The sequence below is a fragment of the Lissotriton vulgaris genome, chromosome 6 (genome assembly GCF_964263255.1).
Source record: "Lissotriton vulgaris chromosome 6, aLisVul1.2, whole genome shotgun sequence".
Classification (NCBI taxonomy): Eukaryota; Metazoa; Chordata; class Amphibia; order Caudata; family Salamandridae; genus Lissotriton; species Lissotriton vulgaris.
This window is the reverse complement of record NC_141694.1, coordinates 605,225,211-605,250,569: the sequence shown is the minus strand read 5'-3', so window position 1 is coordinate 605,250,569 and position 25,359 is coordinate 605,225,211. Positions and strand designations below refer to the sequence as shown.

The 25,359-nt window shown below is 47.7% G+C and overlaps 1 protein-coding gene across 1 annotated transcript; it reads left to right on the top strand.

Moving 5' to 3' along the window:
* The first annotated feature begins 21,265 nt into the window (after nt 1–21,265).
* On the top strand, nt 21,266–23,637 carry POU3F2 (POU class 3 homeobox 2). Its single transcript, XM_086925243.1, has one exon. The coding sequence runs from the start codon at nt 21,294–21,296 to the stop codon at nt 22,446–22,448; it is 1,155 nt and encodes a 384-aa protein (XP_086781369.1). The 5' UTR covers nt 21,266–21,293; the 3' UTR covers nt 22,449–23,637.
* Nucleotides 23,638–25,359: the final 1,722 nt, after the last annotated feature.

Sequence of the window (25,359 nt, the reverse complement as noted above, 5' to 3'; positions counted from 1 at the left end):
AATCAGGCTGCTGACGCATTGTCTCGTTTTCATATGCAGGCTTTCTCGGGTTTCCTTCCTTCAGCGGACCCGGAGCCGGCACCCTTCCCCGAAGCTCTCTGGTCTCTCGGTGCCCCGAACTTCGTCACCTCGTGGGAGAGAGTCTAGCACCCAGGACAAGGAAGGCATATGAAGGGGCGTTCCAGGCCTATTTAGCCTTTTTGGGGGCAGAGAGAGGGGGTCTTTGGGGTCAGGAAGAGTGGGTAGTACTCTTTCTTATGTCTTTACACAGGGCTGGGAAATCGGTGGCTACGGCCCAAAGGCATCGTGCCGCCATTTCCTTTGTTGCCAGGGCCCATGGCATCCGGGACCCAACAGCGTCTTTCACAGTACAGAAAGCGCTGCGTGGGTGGCAACGCCTAGAGGGTCGCAGAGTAGACGTGAGACGACCGATAGGTCTAGACAGGTTGTCCCAGTTACTGGCCACACTCCCGAACACATGCTCGTCCCCTTTTGAGACCTGTTTGTTCCGGACTGCATTTACGCTGGCGTTTCACGGGGCTATGAGAGTTAGTGAGCTGGTTGCAAGGAACAAACAGGATGTGACGGGGGGCTTGTGCAGGGAGCATGTTCAGATCAGGGGGGATGCGATGATTGTCTCCTTTCTCAGGTCTAAGACTGACCAAGTTGGGAGAGGGGACTGCACGATCATTCGCAGGAACCCCGAGTCATCCATGTGTCCGGTACAGTGCTTAGAAGATTACCTAGCACAGAGAGTGGCATCATGGGGAGGGACATTGTTGAGGCATGCAGACGCCACCCCGCTGACGAGGTTTCAGTTTCAACGGGTGCTTGCAATGGCCATTGCCGCAGCGGGCTTGGACCCGGGCGAATTTGGGACCCACTCCTTTCGTATAGGGGCTGCCACTGAAGCTACAGCCAGGGGTCTTAATGTGGAACAGGTGAAACGTGTGGGGCGCTGGTCCTCCAAGTGTTATAAGAGGTACGTGCGATTGCACATGTTGTGAAGCTGTAATCATGTACTCACGCCTCTTGTCTTTTGTTTGCTTGCAGTTGCACAAGCCTACGCGGCAGGGCAGACTGAGCAGTCAACCCAACACCAGGCCAGCGGTCGCACGTCACCGGCTGTGAGGAAGGAGGTGTGGGTCGTGGGCCACTCATACGTGAGACGGGCCGCAGACGTATTCAAAGCAGGTGACATGATTCACGTACCTGGGGAATACGGGTACAGAGTGTCCTTCTACGGAAGGGGCGGTCTCTGTATTGACCAGTTTCAGGAATTTTTTGAGGGCTTGTTAGAGCGGATGAGGTCACCGCCGTCCATAGTCATAGTGCATTTGGGGGGCAATGATTTGGTCACCACCGGTAGACGACTTCTCCTGGAGGCTATGCTTTCCACGGTAAGTTGGTTAGCGAGGAGAGTTCCGGGGTGCCTAATTGCGTGGTCTCATATGATCCCACGAAAAGTGTGGCGGGGGGCTATCTCGATCCCTGCCTTGAATCATTCTGTTAGAAAATTGAATAACAAAGTGAGTAGGTTGTTCCGTTCCAAGACATTGCATTCGATCTCGCATAATTGTATTAATGATGACAGTATGTATCTGGGGGATGGTGTGCATTTGTCGAGGGCGGGGAATGAGTTACTCATAGGAGACTTCCTAGCCTGGTTAAAATCTTTAAAACATGACCTTTAGGTAGGAGTCTTGTGGGGGGTCCGGATAGCCGGTCAACTATCCGGACCTGTGGCGGTAAGGTCATGATCGGTGAGCACTAATTGGTAGATCCCTATGAGTGGGCGTCACCCAACACGGATGGGAGCGCTCGGGAGAGGTGGCCATTGGCCCCTCAGTGGGGAGGCGGTCCCGTCTAAGGGCGGGACGCCGGAAGTAAAGGAAAGGCGGTCAAGGCCCCTTCCTTTGTAGGAGGGGTTACAGCCCCCTCCTGGGGAATTTCCCGGGGCCAGTGTCATCTGCGACGGCAGATGCGGTAAGTTGTGTGGGGTGGGGAGAGGTCAACGATACCTTCTAGATACCACACACAAGTGTTCGAACGACCTTTAAATGGCGTCGAGTCTTAAGTGCCCCCGTCAAGTCAAGGGAAATTGTTAGTAGTAGCACTTGAGGTAAGCCTCTGTGCTGTCGCCCCTCCCAAGTGGGAGGGGTAAGTCTGGTTAGGGATCTTGACACCGGTTATGACCTTGCCGTTGGCCCTTAAACGTTAGGATGTACAATTTCAGTGTTCTTAGAGAATGTTTTTGTAGGATGCTAGTTCGGCTAGGAGAACCTCTGTATTAGAGATTATGTTAAGGTTAGCCAAACTCGTAATGTGATAATGAAATTGTACATAACATGAAAACGTTTAATGTTTTAATTTTTTTTGTTTTAATAAATACGGCCGGGATGGTCACTCCATCCCACATCCAAAAACTTTAAGAACTGTTTCCGGTTTCCCTCCTTTTGGGGATTGTGTTGAGAGGGGGTGGCGGGTATCTCAGCCATATGGAAAGGGGCGACCACTCGGTCCCCCCGAACGTATGGCTGAGTGCCTCGATCCCCCCGGGAAGCCATTTTTGGGCGGGTGGCGCGTCTCGGCTGGTATGCCCGAAGCGGCGTAGCCGGGGCGCGCTTTTTCCCGCCCTAGAGTGGGCTGGCCTAGACACCGACGCAGCCAGCCACGCCCTCGGGGCAGGCAGGGGCGGGTTTTCGCCCGCCCTGAAGACGGATAAAAGAAGGCGCAAGACCAGAAGACGTCCTCTTGTTCTTGTGCTCCGAAGCTGCACCTCCTTGCTACACGTGAGCTCGGGACGGAACGAAGAGCCAATTTTGACCCACCCACCAGCCCCTGAGGACAGCAAGTTGTTGTGTAATAAAGTGAATTTATAAGTTTGTTTTTTCCATTTCGTTTACAGGCTGTGACAGTATCAGTTTGTGGTTAATCATAATAAAGTATGGTGAATATCGTCTAGGTTGTTACGATTAAAATGATTTGATGTAGTGTTGCATTTCTAGCATGTTCTTGCGGTCGTAGCGACCAATGTTTTCTAGGTTTGAGTAAGAATTGTCGTATTTATTTTTGGTAGGCGGTAAGGTCATGATCGGTGAGCACTAATTGGTAGATCCCTATGAGTGGGCGTCACCCAACACGGATGGGAGCGCTCGGGAGAGGTGGCCATTGGCCCCTCAGTGGGGAGGCGGTCCCGTCTAAGGGCGGGACGCCGGAAGTAAAGGAAAGGCGGTCAAGGCCCCTTCCTTTGTAGGAGGGGTTACAGCCCCCTCCTGGGGAATTTCCCGGGGCCAGTGTCATCTGCGACGGCAGATGCGGTAAGTTGTGTGGGGTGGGGAGAGGTCAACGATACCTTCTAGATACCACACACAAGTGTTCGAACGACCTTTAAATGGCGTCGAGTCTTAAGTGCCCCCGTCAAGTCAAGGGAAATTGTTAGTAGTAGCACTTGAGGTAAGCCTCTGTGCTGTCGCCCCTCCCAAGTGGGAGGGGTAAGTCTGGTTAGGGATCTTGACACCGGTTATGACCTTGCCGTTGGCCCTTAAACGTTAGGATGTACAATTTCAGTGTTCTTAGAGAATGTTTTTGTAGGATGCTAGTTCGGCTAGGAGAACCTCTGTATTAGAGATTATGTTAAGGTTAGCCAAACTCGTAATGTGATAATGAAATTGTACATAACATGAAAACGTTTAATGTTTTAATTTTTTTTGTTTTAATAAATACGGCCGGGATGGTCACTCCATCCCACATCCAAAAACTTTAAGAACTGTTTCCGGTTTCCCTCCTTTTGGGGATTGTGTTGAGAGGGGGTGGCGGGTATCTCAGCCATATTAATTGTATTTGCCTGCACTGTGAATGTACTTTTGAGGTCATGTTGACCGAAATAAAGTTTCTTTTGAATTGAATTGAATATACGGTTACCATTAAGTTGAAAATAAATGGACTGAAGTAAACAGTAGATTACACTTTTATTTAACAGTATTGATGTGGGGCACAGGACAAATATTCTAGCCGCACACACTTGCTAAGTCAGTAAACTCTGACACTTTGAATTAACTAGCTTTGGCTGCTAAGTCATCCTAGAAACCAACCTCAATGGCTGAGATAACTATGCTGGTCAATGTGAAGCCCCTTTATTCTCTTCACATCACTCCCTGTCCGCCATCTTGTTTCTGGCAATCCAACTGGCAATTATGACCCAGCTATTACTCTATCAATTCAATGAGTTTGACACTCACGGGACTTTGGTAGATTGCTGTTTCTGCTGCTGGGTTACAACTCAGGAGTTCGCCAAGAGCGGCCCCCGCTCTACTACGGGCCTGCCGCCGATTCAATCAGCATTGCTACAGGACTGCGAGGCATTGGACACACCTGCAGCCTCTTCCCGCAGCGGCCACGCCCCCTTCCTTGACGCGAGATTAACCTTTCGCGGCACCCGCTTCTCGGGTGCCACTCATTGTTTGACACTCACAGGACTTTCCGGAGCTGGGAGCACACCACTGACCTCTTCCGCCGTATCGCCCCACTGCATCATGATCTGTGCAGTTCAAGTATTGTCAGGAACGGTTCAAAGTTCAATTTTCAAAGTTTTTTCACCACAATCGGTGCAAGTGAGTACTTGTATTTAGATCATCTCTAGACACGAGCCTAGCTCGTGTTTCGGGATTGTTTCCCTCATCAGTGGAGATATTTTTGGGGTTGCAGAACAGGTCGCCAAACACCTGTCATGGGCCTCGTTGCCCCTCTGGCGCGCAGGTGCATCTCCAACTAGCTTGTCAGCTATTATGACTACAGGGAGCCATCAAAGGGGATTCCGGAGTTGGGAGCACACCACTGACCTCTTCCGCCGTATCGCCCCACTGCAGAATGGTCTGTGCAGTTCAAGTATTGTCAGGAACGGTTCAAAGTTCAATTTTCAAAGTTTTTTCACCACAATCGGTGCATTGTTTCCCTCATCAGTAGAGATATTTTTGGGGTTGCAGAACAGGTCACCAAACACCCGTCACGGGCCTCGTTGCCCCTCTCACAGGACTTTGGTAGATTGCTGTTTCTGCTGCATGGGCACCACTCAGGAGTTCCCCAAGCGCGGCCCCGCTCTACGGGCCTGCCGCCGATTCAATCAGCACCGCTGCGGGACTGCGGGCCATTGGATACACCTGCAGCCTCTTCCCGCAGTGGCCACGCCCCCTTCCTTGACGCGAGGATAACCTTTCGCGGCACCCGCTTTGCGGGTGCCACTCATTGTTTGACACTCACTGGACTTTGGTAGGTTGCTGTTTCTGCTGCTGGGGCACCACTCAGGAGTTCGCCAAGCGCGGCCCCCGCTCTACGGGCCTGCCGCCGATTCAATCAGCACTGCTGCAGGACTGAGAGGCATTGGACACACTTGTAGCCTCCTCTCGCAGCGGCTACGCCCCCTTCCTTGACGCGAGGATAATCATTCGCGGCACCCGCTTCGCGGGTGTCACTCAATGTTTGCCACTCACGGGACTTTGGTAGATTGCTGTTTCTGCTGCTGGGGCACCACTTAAGAGTTCGCCAAGCGCGTCCCCCGCTCTATGGGCCTGCCACCGATTCAATCAGCACCGCTGCGGGACTGCGAGGCATTGGACACACCTGCAGCCTCTTCCCGCAGCGGCCACGCCCCCTTGCCTTGGGGGCTTCAAAAGCAGTCCACGCACTCCTCGACGCGGGATGCGTGCGGGATGGAGCACGGGGCGAAGCCCTGGCAAAGAGCGGGCCGTTTAAGGCCGTAAGAGGACGGGAGAGACCGGGACCGGGCCACCCCCCCTGGTCTATTTTTGAGGATGTCCACAAGGAAAACAAGGAGCAAAACCGCGTTGGCAGCAACGGGAGCGGTTAAAGGTACCTTGGACAACTATTTTGTAAAAGCGGGGTCATTACTGATTGATGAGATCACCATATTAGAGAGGCGCATATCGCAGGAAATAGATTGGGTGAGAAGATCTTCTATGGGCCCTCTGGCACAGGCTAAGACACCAGATACAAGATACGAGCATATTGATAGTCAATACACTAACGGGGGAAGCAGTGTCATTGATAATACCCCGAATCTAGACTTGACCAACTCTACTTCTAACACTAGCACAAAGGACCCAAGTGATCTTGGTGACCTGAGTTTGTTAAATCTGCCACCGGCCCAAGCCCACCCTATCCACCCTACCTGCTATCCCCTCTTGAAAGCGCTTTTAACGCGGGTAACACCACTGGTGGAGATGGCAATGGGTTACAGGGTGTGAGAGAAGGAGCGATCCCAAAACAGAAAAAACAGAAAAAAGGGGCCCAAAAGAATGGGGGAAGGAAGACAAAGACTCAGAAACCCAACCCTATCAAGGAGTCTGATGGTCCTGTATTAAGTATAATGGGGTCTCCAACTACCGATAGATATGAGGCCCTACCCATTGAGACATTACATGTAGACAATACAGAACATGATAACATGAACCCTTCCGAGATCACAGAGGAAGACATCACCCTGGCCGATATGGGAACTCTGTTGAGGGCCTTATTGAGCCCACTGGAAGCTCGTCTAACCAATATGGAAGCTAGGCTAGTGAATATCGAAAAATGCACGGTGCAACTAGCTGATGGCCTGAAAGCAAACATCAAAGCTGATGGGAATGGCGAAAAAGGGGGGGCCGAGGTTAAGAACAAAAGGGGTACTTTAGTTACCGCCAAGGCGCCCAATAGTGTAGTGCCCCCGGCCCGACAGGCGAAGCCAAATTCCACCAAAAACACTTCTACGGAGCCCAGAGCTAACTTACCCACTTCTAAAGAGTCCCCAGCTCGACCCCCACACACTTCCCCATCACAATCAAAGCCTATACAGTCAAAGGATAATCCCTCTATTGCCAATCAGCCTCAGAAAGCAGTAGTCCAAACTGACGAGGTACCAACCAGAGCTAACAAGGCAAGGGTAGTGAACCTGCCCCGGAGGCAAGCCCCTATACAGTAATTCTAGCAGGGGTCCCAGAGCTAAAAGCAACCTTCAAAGAATCTACCGCCTCTCTAAAGAATAAGGTGGTAAGTTGGCTATCTATTTACAGACCACTTCCACAAGGCGTTATGAGCGAGGTTTTGATGGTAAGAAGGGTCCCATGGGCAATACCAGGAAATCCATCAATGGAGACTGTGTCCTAATTAGTTTCATGAGACCCTAGGACCGTTTCCCACATTTGTGGCTGGTCTCCTGATGACCAAGAGAGTAACATTCAGCCCTTACCCCTCTCTTTTTTCTACCCGCCACTGACACATGTATGGGAGGAACAGAGATGGGATGGCTTACAGCAGAGGGTGGGCAGGTGGGATCCAAGAGCGAGAGGAGACTTCAACTATCCAAGAACCAAGCACCAATCATATTCTACATGGAATAATGGGGAGGAGGGATGGGAAACTAGTTATGAGAGGGCGGTGACTGGAGAGGTAGAGAGAGAGGAGATTGTCGCCGCCCTAGAGCCCACCACCCCACATTCTTCCCCTTATCAAATAGGTACTCTTGCTTAGACATGGTGGATTGACAGTTTATGGTTGGTGGCAGCAACCAGTATTCTTACCCACAGGAGGATAAGGAAACAGACACCATACCCCCTAGATCCGCCACTGTTTTGATGACGGAGCTTGGGCAGTCCGAAGCTACATTGCATAGCTCGGAAGACATCCCGGCAAATTTCGACCTGCCCTTGCCCATTCTAACGATACTAGGTGAAGCACAGAGAGACTTGGATATAAAAACCATGTCCCAGGGCAGTCGAAATGATATTGATCTCCCAACCACCACTGCTTTTATCCCAGGTTCCTCACCTCTGAAAATAATATCATGGAATGTGGCTGGCTTGGGCAACAAGGTTGAACTGCTGGAATGGACTGCTTTTATCAATTCTAAAGATATATGTCTACTGCAAGAAACCTGGGCAAGAGACGAGTACTCTTGCCAGGGTTTCGCTGTATTCTCCATTCCCGCGAAATGGGGGGAAAGGGATCCCTTCAGGAGGCCTTGTAACTTTGGTGGCTACCCACTTGGGTTGTCAAGCCTCCCGCCATCACTTGCATTCTGAAGATATACTAGAAGTATTATTGGAATGGCCAAACTCCTTTAGACTGGCTGTAATAAATGTATATTCCAGGCCCGTGAATATAGGACAAGAATCACCCACCATCGAGGAATTGTCAAACTTCCTGAATGAAATTCCTAAGGGGACTGCATACGTGGTAGGAGGGGACCTAAATTCACACTTTGAGCCCCTAGTAGGTCTCCTGGATGGGTCGCTTCCTGGAAGAGGATGCAAGGTGGTCAGTGCCTCCCACGGAGGCTCAGTCGGCTAGAGCATGGACACCCCTTGCCTTACAGATTACTGCTCTGACTCTTAAATATGGTCTAAGAGCATGCAACGGGCGTACCAAATCTGATATTCACAGCAATTATACCTTCAATAGGCCAGGCAGGGAGTCTAGATTGGACTATGTTCTAGTTCAACTGTCTTCGTGGCCGCATATTATTGATTTCAAAGTAATAGATAGAACGGACAGCGACCACAACGCCCTTGAGTTGGTCTATGCCCTCCCTGGCAAGGAGGGTCTGGACCAATCCACGAGAGCGACAAATGTAGGGCTTTCACTTGAAAACAATAGAAAAAGAATAAGGTGGGAAAAACTAGCGTCTGGCAGAGAGAATCTCCCCAAACTTTACGCTAGACTTATTCCAACATTGGAAAAAGTGGGCGTTTTAAGCAAGGACCTTAGTACACCGGAAACTCGCAAATTACTAGGCTTGGCACATGAGGAACTTATTAAGTCTCTGGCTACTGATCTTTTTTCCATGGGAAACACTAAAAGTGGTGGACTTCGCTGCAACATAATGCCATGTGCCGCAAGGCGAAGGGGGAACTCTTAGCATTAAGAAGGGCAAAGGAAGACAGGAGATACAGGCAAAAAGGAGGGAGTATAAGAAACTGATTACTCAGGCCAAGATGGATTGGGACCAAGATAAATGGGAAAACCTTTCAAATGCGTTGGCGATCAGGGACTACCGCAAGTTTTGGAGAATTCATATACGGGATCCGAGTATCTAGCATCGGCAATAGAACCAAACATCGCACCGGGGGTATGGAAAGAGCACTTCCAGTCCCTCTACACAGAGGAAACTGGAGTTACATGCTATACTTCCCTTGATACCATTATCCACCCCGAGGGCTTCCCCTTTACAGAAGAGGAGGTACGAGTGGCCATTGCACGTCTATCGTCAGGCAAGGCTCCAGGGTTGGATGGTCTCCCTGGCGACCTTTTCAAACAAGAGCCTGACGTCTGGGCCCCATATTTGTTGACAATATTTAATGCCATCTTAAAAGGCATGGAGGTTCTCAATACTTGGCTGGGGGCAGAGGTAGTTCCGATATTTAAGAAGGGCTCGTCTCTGCTCCCAGCCAACTATAGGCCCATCAGCCTAATAGATGTCTCCCAAAAACTTTTTGGTAGGCTCATCCTGAATCGTCTCCAGAACTGGCTTGAGGAGACTACCATTCTGAGCCCCTACCAGGCGGGATTTAGGAGGGGGGTGTCCACAATCGATCAGATATTCCGCCTGAATCTTATTTACTGGAGAACTGCGCTAATCGAGGGCGGCAGCTTGTACACAATCTTTGTGGACCTGCGAGCCGCCTTTGATCTGGTGCCAAGATCCTGGTTATGGAATGTCCTGGGCGATCTAGGTGCCCCATTAGACATTCTTGCTATTCTGATGAGACTGCATTGGAATAACTTTGCCCGTGTCAGATGTGGTAAAAATGGCAATCTAACTGAAAGATTCCCTGTCGACAGAGGGGTGAGACAGGGCTGTGTGCTTGCACCGACCCTGTTCTGCCTCTTTGTGAACGGGGTAATCACCCATCTGACCAGGATCAATGATATTGATGCCCCCAAACTGAACAGCAGTAGGGTGCCCGCAATTATGTTTGCGGATGATACCCTTCTGCTGTTGAAATCCCCTATGGGAATACAACGTGTACTGGATGGGTTCCTGGAATTTTGCAGAGAGAGGGGTCTTCAGATTAATGTTACTAAAACAAAATATATGATCTTAAACCCCACCCCATCATCACGTCCCAATCCCTCTCTAGGTCTAGCGCGGCTAGAGAGGGTATCTACATTTGAGTATTTGGGAGTAACCCTCAATGAGCACATGACCTGGGGTACACAACAGGCTAGAGCCAACATGAAATTGGTCCAGATAACGGGCGGAATCTCTAGAATGACGAACACATCACCTTATCGCCCACTTGGCCCTGTCATCCAGATCTATAAATCCCAGGCAAGGGGGGCAGTTACTTATGGGGGTGAGTTGTGGGGCCACACCTCTGCCAAAAACTTAACAAGTACGGAAAATAAATTCATCAGGCAGTTGGTAGTTCTTCCACCAAGTACCGCGCTACTCCCATTGAGAATGGGTTTGGGTATTAGACCAATTGCAGATGAACTGGGTCTAAAACCACTAACTTTTTGGCTGCGTTTATGGAGAAGCCAAAATCTTACCAACTACAGAATGGAGCTCCAGGAGTTTTTAACTTTACCAAAAGCCTCCAACATCCCATGGCTTGGATATATAAAAAGTTCCTGTGAGAGCCTGAACTTACCAGAACTTTGGACTGACCCGGCTAACGCAAGTGCCAGGATTCCACGCAAGGCATTGTCAAAGGCTTACTATGACCAAAAGTTGGCTAATACTTTGAACACAGTGCGTGAGGGATCTCTAACGAACTCATTCATCCAAAGCAAAGACTTTTACCTAGTGGAATGTGTTCTGAAAGGTATAACTCCTGTGCTGACCAGAAACGTATTTTTGCAATGGAGATATGGCACACTCCCCCTTAGATCATTCACCAGCTCATGGTCTTCCCCCCCAACTACCGAGCACTGCCCGGCATGTGCCCATTCCAAAGAAAATGACTTACATGTGGTCTTCTTTTGCAAAGCCTACAAAAGAATTAGGAGATATTGGCTAATCCCCCTTCTAAAAAATCTGGGTTTCAGACAGTTCTTTCCTGCGTACAGAATTCTAAAAACTGAAGTGTCCCCCCCAATTGTGTTCGCAGTGGCAAAGTACCTAACAGCCATGTGGTTTACTCGCAATCGTCTCTTGAAAGCAGAACTCGCTTTTTAAACAAACTTAATTTTACTATTGATTCTTAAATCTTAATGTGACGATGAACTGACTAAATGTGTAATAGTGTATTTTATAAGAATGTTTTATAGGACTCCGAAAAGTTTTATTCTTTGTATATCTTTGATGATCTCTAGATCGAAATAAAGATTGAAATGATGAAAAATGTTAATATCGGTGAGATTTATAACAACATTGGGCGAATGAAGGGGATCGATGGAAGGAGGGCTCATCGACTGTCCAGCCCAGCAAACAGCCCTTCGGCAACACACACCATTTCCTTGCAGACACATACTTAATTTGTGCCACCTCCAAATCCTCCGGAGAAATCAGACTAACTGCGTAAATTCTCTTGGAACATCATGGGGCAGGTATGGATACGTCTGTTGGGTTGGTTTTAATTCCCTGTCCACCACTGACTGCAGCTGTGCCTGAAGTAAAGATGTAGGTCCAAATGTAGGAACTTGTCAGACAATGCAGTCCTGTAACAGGGAGAGAGCAGGAAAGTGTCATATCTACAGAGATATGGTGCTTTCCTGCTCTCTCCCCACCGCTACGGTACGTTTATGCAGATGATCTGAGTAGTTAAATAAACATTCAAATACCCATCAAATTTGTGAACACAAAACTAAAACACAGATCACCAAAAATTTGTAAAAGATTTTCACAATGGAATTTTAATTTGGCATGCTGCATTCGATGCAATTAACAATCAAAGCATTAAATGGGTACTTGTGTCTTTTCAAGATAAATAGTGCTCTTGGGTGTGAGAAGTGCTAAAGCGAGGAAATGGGGAAGTGGTAATGAGGGACAGGGTAAAGGTGTTTGTGACATCGATACAATACATACAATATACAAATGAACCTTTCCAGCCTGTCAAGGTAAAATTGTTCCAAAATACATTGCTCATTGATATATCCTTAATTAGTACATTCTGATCAATGAGCATGTGAAGGTTGAGACGAGACGGTCTACGTTTCGACCCCCATAGAGCGGAGGGTTATTGATGGCCTCACAGTGGGGTCTTCATCAGGACAGTAGGGCACCTAAGAGTAATGAATACAGTTCAGTACCTGGTCTATTAGGAGAGGTGAAAAGTCTAAAGTAGGGAGTAATGAATGATACCTACTAGGCTGTAGGATGGACCTGTAAAGGTAGAATCCTGTGTGGGCTCCAAAAGGGCTCCTTGGTTTCTGTGGAAAAGACATGGGGGTAAATATTCATGTCCGAAGCATAATTACTAAGAGATAGTAATATGCTGGTGGATTGGTACTCACATAATTCAAAACGTGCGTGGGTATGAGGAATTAATCTCCCAAAACCTGCGATGAATAATCCGAATCAAAAAGTCTGAAAGAGGAAGGGGGGTATGTTGTCAGGAAATGGATTGTTGATTCCATAGCAAAGTTGGTAATTAACTGGTAGAAAAAACTCGATGAAAAACAGAGTTTGTTGGCTAGAAAGTGGGTGCAGGTCATAAAATGCACAAGGTATAGGACATGACTAAGTTGCCACGTATGTCACAGGAATCACTTGATCAGATCAGTGGTGGCGTGGGTATAGGATTCATCTAAGTTAGAGGATCCTCCAAAACAATGCATTTATTTATTTATTAGGGGCCATATGTACAAACACATATTTCCATAGACACAAAATAGGTAAAACTCTATTTTACATCTGGCCTTAAGTGCTGCATTATAGGGTGAAAACTCAACCCCACCGCATTTAAGAGCATTGTACTGCATGTCATCATTAAAACATTTTGATCAAATACAGGAAGTAGTTTAGGAATAGCTTCAGAGATGTACTGCATCAATAATGCATGTCAAAAGAAGTGTACAGAAACCCATACATGGATGCAAAAATCCTAAAGAAAAATGTATGTTGTTGTTTAGTAAATGTATTAATTTCAATCTAAAATTCAGTTTGCATCATGCATTCAAACACTTGATAGGATGTGGACATTCAAAAGAGGGAGGAGGAGTGGCAGGTACAAGGATGCAATCTGACCAATTTTTGAGTACAATTCTGTATGATTTAGCAAGAAATCACATATCTTCAAAATATGAACCATCGAGTGAGAATGAGGGCCTGGCTATAAGGTTGTGCAATGCATTGAGCAGAACAAATAGCCAAGAAGGGCAGAGAGAAAAACTAAAACAAATGTCTGCTACTACAGCCTTGGATAAGAGGTTTCCCTTCAGAGGCGGTGCCACTGCATTTCTTCCACTTCTTCCAAGTAGAGAAGCAGTATTTTGGACATGTCCCCATCTTTGGAACATGACCTCTTTGAAGGTCTGCAAGAGAAGCTTGCCCAGGACTGAGACTGCGTTATTTAAAGTGTTACTGCCTTTAGATCATGATATTGTCTGAGCTTGTGCCTTGAATCCCGGAAGTAGTGAGTGGGCTCACTCGGTCAGTATTTGCATCTCCAGGCGTCCTGTTGGAGGTTTTGACTTCCGGTGGCAGGGTGGGTGTAAGTGATCAGGGTACTGCTTGGTTTCCACATGGAGCCCGGCCATCTCATTGAAGTCCCACAGAGGAGACAGGGAGTGCAGACATATCCCTCCCCGCCCACAGGTGCAGTTTAGTGTCCAATTGTAGCGTTAAAAAAAACACAAAAACAGAGCGAGGGCGAATGCAAGTGCTAAATATTGGCCATTTTTCCTCCACAGGGGGAAATTCTGTTTCTTTTGGCATGTGGCAAAGGTTAGGAAAATGATTTATGAATACAAACCATCCTTTCGTTTTGTTGATGTTCACAAACTTCTCAGACATTCCTGCCCGTGAAAATCAACTCACAGCAGGAAATGTACTCACACAAAACTCCAAGTGAGTATATCATTCTAAAAGTGCAGAACCATCTTTTGTAAATTGCAAACTTGAATTTGGGCTCCTAATAGCCACCTTTACTTTATTTTTTAAAAAAGGATTGTTTTTATGTGTATATTGTGACGTTTTTTATTAACTAATAACAATAAACTCCTATTTGATGACCTTTACTTGATCAATGTTTTGTTTGCATCGATGGCTTTAAACTAACCCCCCAGTCACACAAAAGTCACCAAGCAGAAGCATTTCGATTTCATTATAAAATTATAAAAGTACAAATACATTACACTCACCCGGCCAAGGCTCTGCGGCCACAAACACATGCCACTTAATAAACGAAAGTAGGTGTTCTCTTTAACTTTATGATTTAATGTACAAAGCATATGCTAGATTGTTTTTATTTTGACTAAATAATGAACAGCAGTTGTTGCAGGTACTTCACAGTGCCAGCTTTTCACGTGAGTGTCTATTACAAGCTGCCAAGACAAAAAGTATTGTCTGGTCCCAAAGTGTGACACAAACAAGTTAAAAACAGATAGTGGTTGTAACGATTTCCCAGTGGACCTCAATTACATTTGTCTGATTTCAAACCTTACATCTTTTTAAGTGTAAAAAGTCACTAGCTCGGAGTTAATGAATCCCTGTAGACATCAGTGTTGCAGTGCACTGCCCTGTGTCAGGCTTCTTTGTTGATCACTGGAAATACCAACTTCATTCATTTTGTGGTTTTCCATATATTAAGCTGGTCGCTTTTGAATGTAGTTGTGCTGCCGTTTACTTCACGTTCTCGTTCTCAAGTTTGTCAGCACCTTCCTTTAAAGCAGTAATAAGTAGATGTAAAGTGACCTTATATGTTCCCGAAAACATGTATTTATTTTTTTATGTATTTATTACCAGTGCTTCACCTAGGAACATGTTACCAATTGCAGGTTATAAGAGGAGAACAGCATAAAAGACTAGAGTATTTGCTGCAAAAGAAACTAATACACACAGCTACATGGTTGTGTGTTATAAAAAAAATACACCTCTAAAGTAAAAAGGATCTCACCTTTTCATTGTAGTCTTCAACAGACTGTGTGATCCCCTATATATAATGCAGACCATACCATCCAGTGGATATCTATAAGTCTTCATTACGGCTCAACGACTTTCCATCCGTGTTGCATAAGGTGGCGTTGCCACAGCAGATGCTTATTTTCTCCTCAAGGTGTCATAAGATGGTATTGTCCAGATGTCTGGGTGGGTGAGGGGGAAATAGAGCTGCATCCCCAGGGGTGCTTATGGGGAAGGATTGCTCTAGTGCTTTTGTCTTTTTCAATGGTGGGATTACCACAAAGGACAAAACCTGCACTCAGCAGTTGCCACTTGCCACCTGAGAAGTTACATTTCTTTGCTGGACAAGCTAGAGATTTGGACTTAAGAACCTTGTGAGTAATATATGCATTTTATAGATCATGCTTGCCTCAGTGGGTAGCCAGTTAAATTTTAATTTCAATTCTTAATTCGATTTCATTATAAAAATTATAAAAGTACAAATACATTACATTGTAAGATCTTAGTACACAGTGACGTAAAACCAGTTCATAAAACAAATATTGTCTTTAGAAACAGTGCCCAGTGCTAGTCAAGAGCAATTTAAAATGTTCTTTCTATCATAAAATACAGCAGACAAAAGAAACTTGACATACTACAACATATCTCCATGGTAGACAAAGATTGTAAGTAAAGATAAGCAGGGCGGCATTGTGTGAAGTTGAGCTGTCTTAAAATAAATAAAATATGTTTTCTCAAATTGCTATCAAATTTGCAGAATAGAACTACGTGCATCGTACGCTGTGCCGTCAGAGTATCACAAGGACAATTTGTTCGTTTTGCAGACCAATCATTCTTGGTATCATACATGGGTAGCCAATTCAATGCTTTCAGAATAGGAAACTATTGTACACTGCAATCCCTGTAAAAAAAACTCTCTCTAATTTCCTTAATACAGGGAACTACTGACGTCTCTTATCCACTGTAATAAAGCAATGGTGCAGCTGCTCAACTATAATAACTTAGTACAGTTGACTTCTGATGTCACAATACCTGCTACACCAACCAGCAGCCAAGGTGAAAGGCAGGTCACGAAGCATAATTAAAGCTGCTCTTTTAAAAACATAAACAAAAGGCTGTGTTTTATTATTCTGCTCTGGTTTTCTAGATCAACACTGATAAGCACGTAAGCAGAAATGAGATATTTATAGCAATATTTTTATTTTTACCATGTTTTAGGTGATTATAGGAGATGTAAAATCTCTCTGAAGGTTTCCATACATTCCAAGCTACAACATGATTTTAAATCTCATTTGTATTAATATGATTCTAATGCCTTTTTGCAACAAATATCTAACTGCTTTTTGATGTGATCAATGCTTCACTAGAACTAATTGTATTCTACATGTTTGCAAACATACTATATCTTCTATATGAAAGAGCAGCAGACCAAGAACTTAAGGGTGTGTTATAGGGAGATGGTGGGACCATGTAATATAGGGAAACAAATACCCCTTGTTGTACATTAAAATGGCATTGCAACTCACCTCAGTCTTCAGCCTTGTTCCTCTACCTATTCACATAACACCTCAGTGACTTGCAATATCCTTGTAATGAAGGTCAGGGTGCACTTTATCCCATATATAATATTACACATATATAATACAGGGCAAACTGTAACTCCTGTATAAAACCAGCATATAATTTCCATATTGGTGTCTAGTTTTGAAATTTCTACCTACCAAACAATGCTGTTAGACGCTCACTGGGCAGAAGACTTGTAGCTACTTCAACATTTAAAGCGATAGCCCGCTGTTCAGCTCCCTTCGTCTCCTTAAAATTCAAGTTAGAAGCTACAGAACTATGCCAAGTGGATTAGTATTCCCATTCTAAAGTTTTGTACGGACGAGGAGAACCCTCACTGCAATTACCAGCACTTAAACACAACGCTGGCTTTGGCGCAGATGACATTAAACGTGCATAAAATAATTACATACAAGAAAAATTACAAGTTGCCTGTGTGTTCATTTGCAGTAAATGTAGACAACCTAATAATCTCTTTCACTGAAGGAGCAAAATACTAATATTCGAAGGGGGCGGGGGGGGTGGGGAGGAGGAAAAGTGAATGCTTTATCATGAATTTAAGAGCCCTCTGCCCTAGGTAGAAAAGAAATGACAAGTGACCTCAGATTTTCTTGTCTTTTTTCCAAGCCTTTATTGATCCAGAACCCTTCAATGACTAACAATAATTTTGCTAGGCATTTTATCTCACAAAATAAAAAATCCTAAAACTGAATTGATTCCCTATTTTTGGTGGGGACGCAGGTTTATCACTAAATTGCTATGGCTGCTGTCAAGCCTAGCTCTGTCTCAGGGTAACAATAATCTAGCCATCCACCATCAACGTTGATCTTAACGTGTAGACTCCATGCATAAGTTATGTGTCACACGTTTGCACCAGGAAATCTTTATGCTCTCCAAAACACTGAGCCCTGTTCTGTCCTTGGCAGAGGTCATGACCTTCCCTAATTATGCTTCATTAGCACGTGTAATAACAGGAGCATGGGCCCCTGGCGCGAGACTGTGCATGACTTGACCCCTGAGACACTTGACATTTCCTCATCCTTGGCAGGACATGCTCATTTGACCTTTAACCTCGGACTACAGTCTTTTAGTCGCAGCATCGTTTCCAAACCAGTGGCTCCAGGTGGATGACTACTGCGTCTTGTGGTTCAGTATCAAACCTTTTAAGAAGATTGGCAGGGCCAAGTTAAGTGCATTCCTTAGGTCTGAATGTAGGCATAATATTTATACGAGGTGGTAATCTGATTATTTTGCAGATAGATTATTTCCAGGGAGAGGATGTAGTTAACACTTGTGCAGAAGGCACTTGCTTCAGCCTTACATTGAAATGCACTGAGTTAAATGGATTCAAGGAGAGCCAAACGGGAACAATTGCCACAAAATAGAAATGCTGACATCCTGGAACCTGGACTGGTGTTCCAAAGAAGGAGGAGCCACAGGGTGGCTTCATAGGAGAAGGCCCCAAGAGGAAGAACCCGCCTCCCCGGCCTATATTTGTGGGGTTAGGGACTTATAACAAGAGGTGTCCTGATAATAGCCTGCCTAGCGCCACCTCTCCTGAGGGAACAGACCTACCCTGCACTCAAACATGACAGTGAGGTCAGAGGGAGCCACTCCCTGCTGCCTGTCACACCCCACCCTCTGCTGATGCCTCTGTTGTTAAAGTCACAAAGTTCCAGAGAGTCCGTTGTGTTGTTATAAATGTACGGCTGCCCCGAGACTATCAAGGGCTGTGATAGGCCAGCTTATGACATGTTCATGCCAGCTATGACCACCTCCCTTTACTGAGCAGTAAAATTTACACTTACATCCACAGCGCTGGTATCAGCTGAATGCATGTGGGCGTGTCTGCATATGTTTGTGTATGTGGATAATATGCACGCCTGTACGTGTCATGTTTGCAGTATAAATGCCCACAGAGACCTTACGGAGATCATATTTCTGACGCTAACCCAAAGATATGTGAAGTTCCCTTCATTTTTAAAACATTTATATTACCTACGTTATCGTCGCTGTAATGCGTCTCTGCCGGAAGGCCGCCTTCAGTCGCTTTAAGTAATGAGGCTGGGAGGAAAGTAAAGGGTTACATGAGGAAGGCGGTGACGCAGTTGATTTGAGCAAACATGTTTCGTGTCTGGGTGCTTCCTGAGTTCGAGGGGAGGTCATGGTTGATTCGGTATGTCCGAGGGAGGGACGCGGAAGTTCGAGTTATTCGTGAATTGTGGTATGGTTGCGTCAGACTTTGTGAAATGGGATCACAAGTCTTGGGTTCAGCGACATAAAGTAGGAATTCAGTCTGCGCTTGAATTTCACGAAGACCGGTTCTGGGTGGGGTTGAGGGCTTTAGAGGGAGCAGTGTGCAGACAAGGCTTTAAGTGAGTCGGGTCCTGCTGGTGCTGAAAGCAGGTGCTGAGTTAGGTCCCTGTCGGACTCACTCTCCATGTTTGCCCTCACCCTCAGGGTGAAAAAAAACTTAATTCTGCGTAAATTCACGCTTTTGACGTTTCTGCAATTGTATATTGCTTTACCTTGACCCGGCGGTAATGGCGCCCTCCATAGGCAGCAGTTACAGTGCACCAAGTCCTCGCTCATATTCTTTTTGGTATGCACGGGGATTCGTGATGTGCTCAGAATCACGGGATGGTGAGCAAACGCCGAGACTCCAAGGTGCTTCCCTCAGTTCCAATGTCGGCAGCTCTAGCCGTTAGGCTACAACCTCTCGCACACTAACTAACTAACCCATGTTCAATATTCTGTACAACTTAAAGCCATGTGTAGACAAGAAATCTGTGCGCGCGCTGCACATGAGAAAGTAGTACCACTGCTGTGAGTGAAGTCAATGTGGCCGGAGATGGTCACGGTAAGAAAGGGGACCCCCATTTACATACGGATTCTCTAGTACAGGAACTAATAAACACACGAACATTACCTGTACTCATTTTCTAACTTTGCGATCGTGGCTTTAGGGCAGAATGTAAACTCCTCGTTATTCAGCCAGATAAAGAAAGATCTGTGGCCCGAACAACTGCATCAACATTAGCAATATTCTCTTTACTGCGAAAGCTAATTAAAACAGCAGGCAGAGGACAACTGCACTTCGTGTTACAGGGCAGTGACTGCCGCTTTAAATCACGGTGCCAGCTCCTGGCACGGAAGCATCGCCTTGGTGAGAACACCTGATGCCTGGCCAGAAATTGTGATAAGCGCACAACCAAATCAGTGTGCATCAGTTAAACGGAGTCTCTTCCTGGGCAGCCTGTAGAGACCGCCCGGCAGTGTGTACTGGCAGCGCCGTGAAGCTGCGCCCATTCGCCTGCCCACTGGCTGCAGCCGACGCGTCGCCCGAGGTGAAAAGACATCCTCGCGACCTAAACTCCACCCGAGGGTATAGTCAACATGCCCCCCACTTATCGACGCCGCAAAAGAAGGTGCAAGTAAAATATTGGGACTCGCTCTGTCTCAGTGGCGTGACCCCCACGGGAGCGGTTCCACGCACGGTCAGAGCTTGGGAGGAAGTAGCCAGGATGGGTACGAGAGCGACCTCCCTCCACCCCGAGAAATGTTGCGCTTCAAGGGCTTGATATGGGAGGCAGGAATCACGGTGGGTACCAGAGCATCCTTCCGGTGTCTGAGGGATGTCGCCCATCTGAGACTGAGCACGAAAAGCAGGGGCCAGCATGAGTGTCTGAGCATCCTTTACCATTCTTGGGATGCCTCACTCGCTTCGGAGGCAGGAGCGGGCCCGGGTGGATGCTGCACTTCAAGGGCTCGACTTCGAAGTGGGTACCAGAGCATCATCATCCCCCATCTAAGGGATGTGGTACTTCTATGACTGTGCATGAAAAGCAGCGGCTACTGTGGGTACCAAACCGTCCTTCCTCCAGTCCTGGGATGCTGCACTCGCTTAGGATGCAGGAGCCAGTCTAAGCATCAGAACATCCTTCCAGCACCCCGTGGATGTTGCTGTTCATGGGAAGACCTGGAAGGTAGGAGCCGGAGGCGATCCCAGAGCATTCTCGCAGCATCTGAGGGATACTGCGCCTGAAGAGCTGGAGTTGGGAGAGAGGTGTCGGGGCGGATAACATCATAGCATCCTTCCTTCATGTGAGGGATGTTGAGATTGTGAAGCAGGAGCCGGAATATGTGCCAAAGCATTCTTCCTTCATCCCGGGGTCTGGTCACCCGCTGTTATCAGAGACCCCTGTATTCCACTGAGCTTCAAGCTGCGAGTGAAGTGCCACTCCGCATGAGCTATGAAGCGCCCCTTCGGCTCCCCCAGTCCTGGCTGCGCAAGGTGTCCTTGTCCAGTATGGGGCACCCCGGCTGCACACAGCAACGGTATGCACCTTGCTCCCTGTCACTCCATGTGGCATCACTGAGCGGCTGTGGCTCGGGCACGGCGATGGGCGGAACCGAATTTCCACAGCCTATTGGCTCTTGAGTGGGGGGGGGGGGGCTACACTGATGGGGGCAGGATACCCGTGTCCATCAAAGCCTTTCCCAGCCAATGAGCGTGAGGCATGAGCCGAGGCGTGCCCCTGCGCTCTGCTAAGCAGGGGAGGGAGGAGGGGACGCCGGGAGCCCCCGAGGCGGGCGAGGGAGCGAGCTGGGGGGAGCTGTCAAATGCGCGGCGGCCGGGAGGCGGTGGATCAGTGCAGCTCCGAGAGCCATGGCGACCACAGCGTCCAGTCACTACAGCCTGCTGGGCAGCGCCGGCCCCATGGTGCCGCACTCCGAGGCGGGCAGCATGCAGCAGCAGCAGGGCTACCGAGACGTGCAGAGCGACTACTCCCTGCAGAGCCACGCGCACCAGTGGATCGCCGCCCTCTCGCACGGGGGCGACGGGGGCAGCCCGTGGGCCAGCAGCAGCCCCCTGGGCCAGCAGCAGGACATCAAGCCCTCGGTGGTGCAGGTGCAGCAGCAGGCGGTGCGAGAGGAGCTGCACGGGGGCGGGGGGCTGCAGCAGCAGCAGCACCAGCAGAGGGCCACGCACCTGCTGCACCAGACGCACGGCACCCACCACAGCGCCTGGAGGCCCAGCACGCAGCACCTGGGCGGCATGACGGGCTCCGGGGGCCAGGGGTCGCTGCTCTACCCCCAGGCTGGCTCGGGCTTCACCGTGAACGGCATGCTGGGATCGGGGGGCATGCACCACCACAGCGGTCTCCGGGAGGCGCACGAGGACCACCACGAGCTCCCGCACCCCCAGCACCAGCACCCCTCTCAGCAGCAGCAGCACCCCTCCCAGCAGAGCCACCACGACCCGCACTCGGACGAGGACACCCCGACCTCGGACGACCTGGAGCAGTTCGCCAAGCAGTTCAAGCAGCGCAGGATCAAACTGGGCTTCACGCAGGCCGACGTGGGGCTAGCGCTGGGGACTCTATATGGCAACGTTTTCTCGCAAACAACGATCTGCCGCTTCGAGGCGCTGCAGCTCAGCTTCAAGAACATGTGCAAACTCAAGCCGCTGCTGAACAAGTGGCTGGAGGAGGCCGACTCGTCTTCGGGCTCCCCCACCAGCATCGACAAGATCGCCGCGCAGGGCCGCAAGCGCAAGAAGCGCACCTCCATCGAGGTGAGCGTCAAGGGGGCGCTGGAGAGCCACTTCCTCAAGTGCCCCAAGCCCTCGGCGCAGGAGATCACGGCCCTGGCCGACTCCCTGCAGCTCGAGAAGGAGGTGGTGCGAGTCTGGTTCTGTAACCGGAGACAGAAGGAGAAGCGCATGACCCCACCGGGCGGGCCCATGCCGGGGCCCGAGGACGTGTACGGGGCTGGCAGGGACACGCCGCCGCACCTCGGGGTGCAGACTCCTGTGCAGTGAGCCCCGCTCCCGCTGCGGATTCTCTTTTTGTATCTTCTCCTCTCTCGTGAAAGACAGGGCACCGGACCCTCCGGGGGCGGCGGCAGGTGCCGCCCCGTGCGCTCCGGGTGTACTGGCTGCCAGCTCCCGGCTGGCGCCGGAGAGGAGGAGTGAGCGCCATGGGGCGGCGAGGCGCAGCGCCCGCAGACAGATAGCGCCTGGGGTGGACAAGAGGCAGCGCGCTCCTGAAGGGCGCATCCTATGAGGTACAACCACTCAGAGCCCCACGGGGATTCAGAACCAGAAACTGTCAAGAGAGCAGGATGGAACCGTACGAATTTGCACTGCAAGAAAACTGAGGTTTACATGAATCAGTTCATGGAGATTAGCGCTCTTTTTCCTACCTTCGTTTTTAAAAAATGGACCTGAAATTTTACACAGGGAGTGTTAGCCAATGGGGCGTCTTCAGAATGTTGAAGTGATATCCTTTCAGTTATTTTCCTAAATGTGTATGTGAACTTCTCAGAACGATGCAGCACCCACACTCACAGATGAACACACTGTACTATATATGATGTATGCACACGTGTGCCACACGCTCGTATATGGGGGTGTGTTTGTATATATAAGCTGCGTACACACGGTCATATGCATGTGTGTGTGCAATGTGTGAATGCACTCATATATACGTACACGTGTGTGGGGCACGTGTATACATTAAAATATGTTAGCAGTCCACCAAAAGGCATTTCCTATCACAGGTTCTACTTCGCGGCTGGGGTGGGAGCAGGCATTACATTTGCGTTTTTGGCTCAGTTGCAACAAAAGCAGACATCGTTGGCCTATCAGGGGAGGCTGTGAATGTTTAGGCGCCCTGCCTGCTTTATTCCAACAGGTAAAGTGCGCCACTTCTCTGGGTCCCCCCATCCCGTGGCTGTGACCCGGAAGGACACTGGCACCTTGGAGAGGGTCAGAGAGCAGAGGCGCGCGAACAGCTTCAGACGCACATGCGAGGCCCCTGTCGATACCGGTTTACACCCTCATCTCACAGAAAAAGTCCAGGCCACGCAATGCCCACGTCAGCCCCTAAACTGAGATTAATTATATATGGGGAAAAAAACTCTTCCAGAGGAGTTGTCAAGCTTAAACTTTGTTTGAATATGTTTCCCTAGTTGCTTCTATTTATTTCTGCTCTCTTTCCCTGGTGAGACTCCTGCAGGGCATGTCATAGTTTTACGGCCCCTTCCTTAGAAAAAATGACTGGAACAAGGAAAAGTGTTTTTTGGTTTCATGTTTAACTTTTTGAAATATAATACTTCCACGTCCAAACTTCTATTTGAAAAAATATAGAGTCCAAAATATGTGTCGCTAAAATCTCCATCTTTCTAATGTATTATTTTACAGACAGTACGACATGTAGTATTGCCTTATCTCCCTAACCCACATGTTTTAGGGGCAGGTTAATGTACTGTTCTAACTCAAGTGCTGGCACATAAGGGGAAAAAGTGCTTGATGGCGCTTCAGGTGCAGGTCATTATTTTGTGGCAACCTACTGATGTTAAGATCAAGATTTTGATCGTCCATGTTTTGGAAAAACATCTTGCCAAATATGCTTTCACGTACTATTTCCGGTTCTGCAGAAAAGCATTTCTGGGCCTTGAGTAGAAGTGAAAACCCAAGCAGACAAAGAGGAGCTTGATGTTTCCACACACCAAAACAGACAAAAAAGGTATTTATTTTTCAAACCTTCCGGCTATATTTTTTATTTGGGGAAATCTTTATAAACATTTAGAAAAACAAAAAAAAAGATGATTGGTGGATTGCTCAAACTACTCTCGGCCACTTGTTATTACTCGGGGGGACATTCCATTCCACAGTTTCTGCTCACTGTAGTACCCAGGCAGAGACCAGCCATTTGAATATCAGATTTTAGCCGTGCCTGTGGACACACACACTGATTGTAGACTCGCTCCTAATACTAAAGGCATTGTAGGTTGACCCTTCAACACTGGAGTCTTGCTGCGCCATCGCAGTTCTCACTTTCCATCTCTTTCCTCAGACACAGCCGCGCCTCCACCCCGCTGTCCGCGAGATGCTGTTCTTGTAAACACCGGCACGAGCTCCCGGATATGCGTCATATCTCTGGCTAGGTCTAGTGCCCATCTACCCACGTCCTTACCCTTCAATAGGCGGAGATAAAGATCCGAGCCGTGCCCTGCAGCCCTCACTGCTTTTATCGCCTGTCCCAGAAGTTTAAAAACACACACAGAGAAAAAAGAAATAAATAAGAACTATGTACATATGTTTAATAATTGTCTTAAAAAACAAACGTTTTCACGATTTTTCTTTTGTCTATATTTTTTAATCGCTTCCCAGGGAAATATTTGCATATCATTTTCAAATGTCCTGTCTCCCTCAGTGTATATTTATTTACGTTCAAGCGAAAAATTGTCCCAGAAACATATTTTTCCCTTTAGCTTTAAATGAATAGGTGAACAAATTCTATGCGGTGCAATGTTATGTTTTCATTTGTGTTCGTTCTCTTTAAAATCTTTTTTAGGAGGAGGGGGTTCCATTCGGATGTATTTGTGGGCGGAAAGGGATAAAAACACAGAGAACCTTATATATTTATGTTAAAGTAATATTTTATTATCTGCATAAAAGAGAAATGCACAAGGCCTTCATAGTTTCTTCGAATTATTCAGGCGCCATTATTTTATTTTCAGAGTAGTCGTGCTGAGGTGCTTTAGTCTTGCAGTTTCAATTTTGTGCATTTGCAAATCGTTTGCTAACGTGTAAAAAACAAATCCTCATACTTTCTAATGAATTTTTAAAATAAATTTTATGCATTCTGACGGTTTTCCTGTTTATAACTTCTGGTCTGTTGTCACGGCCCGAGGAGCCGATGTGGGGAAATATGTGGAACCGTTTG

Coding starts and splice junctions, on each gene's coding strand:
- POU3F2 (XM_086925243.1), top strand. CDS start 21,294: ATGGCGACCACAGCGTCCAGTCACTACAGCCTGCTGGGCAGCGCCGGC.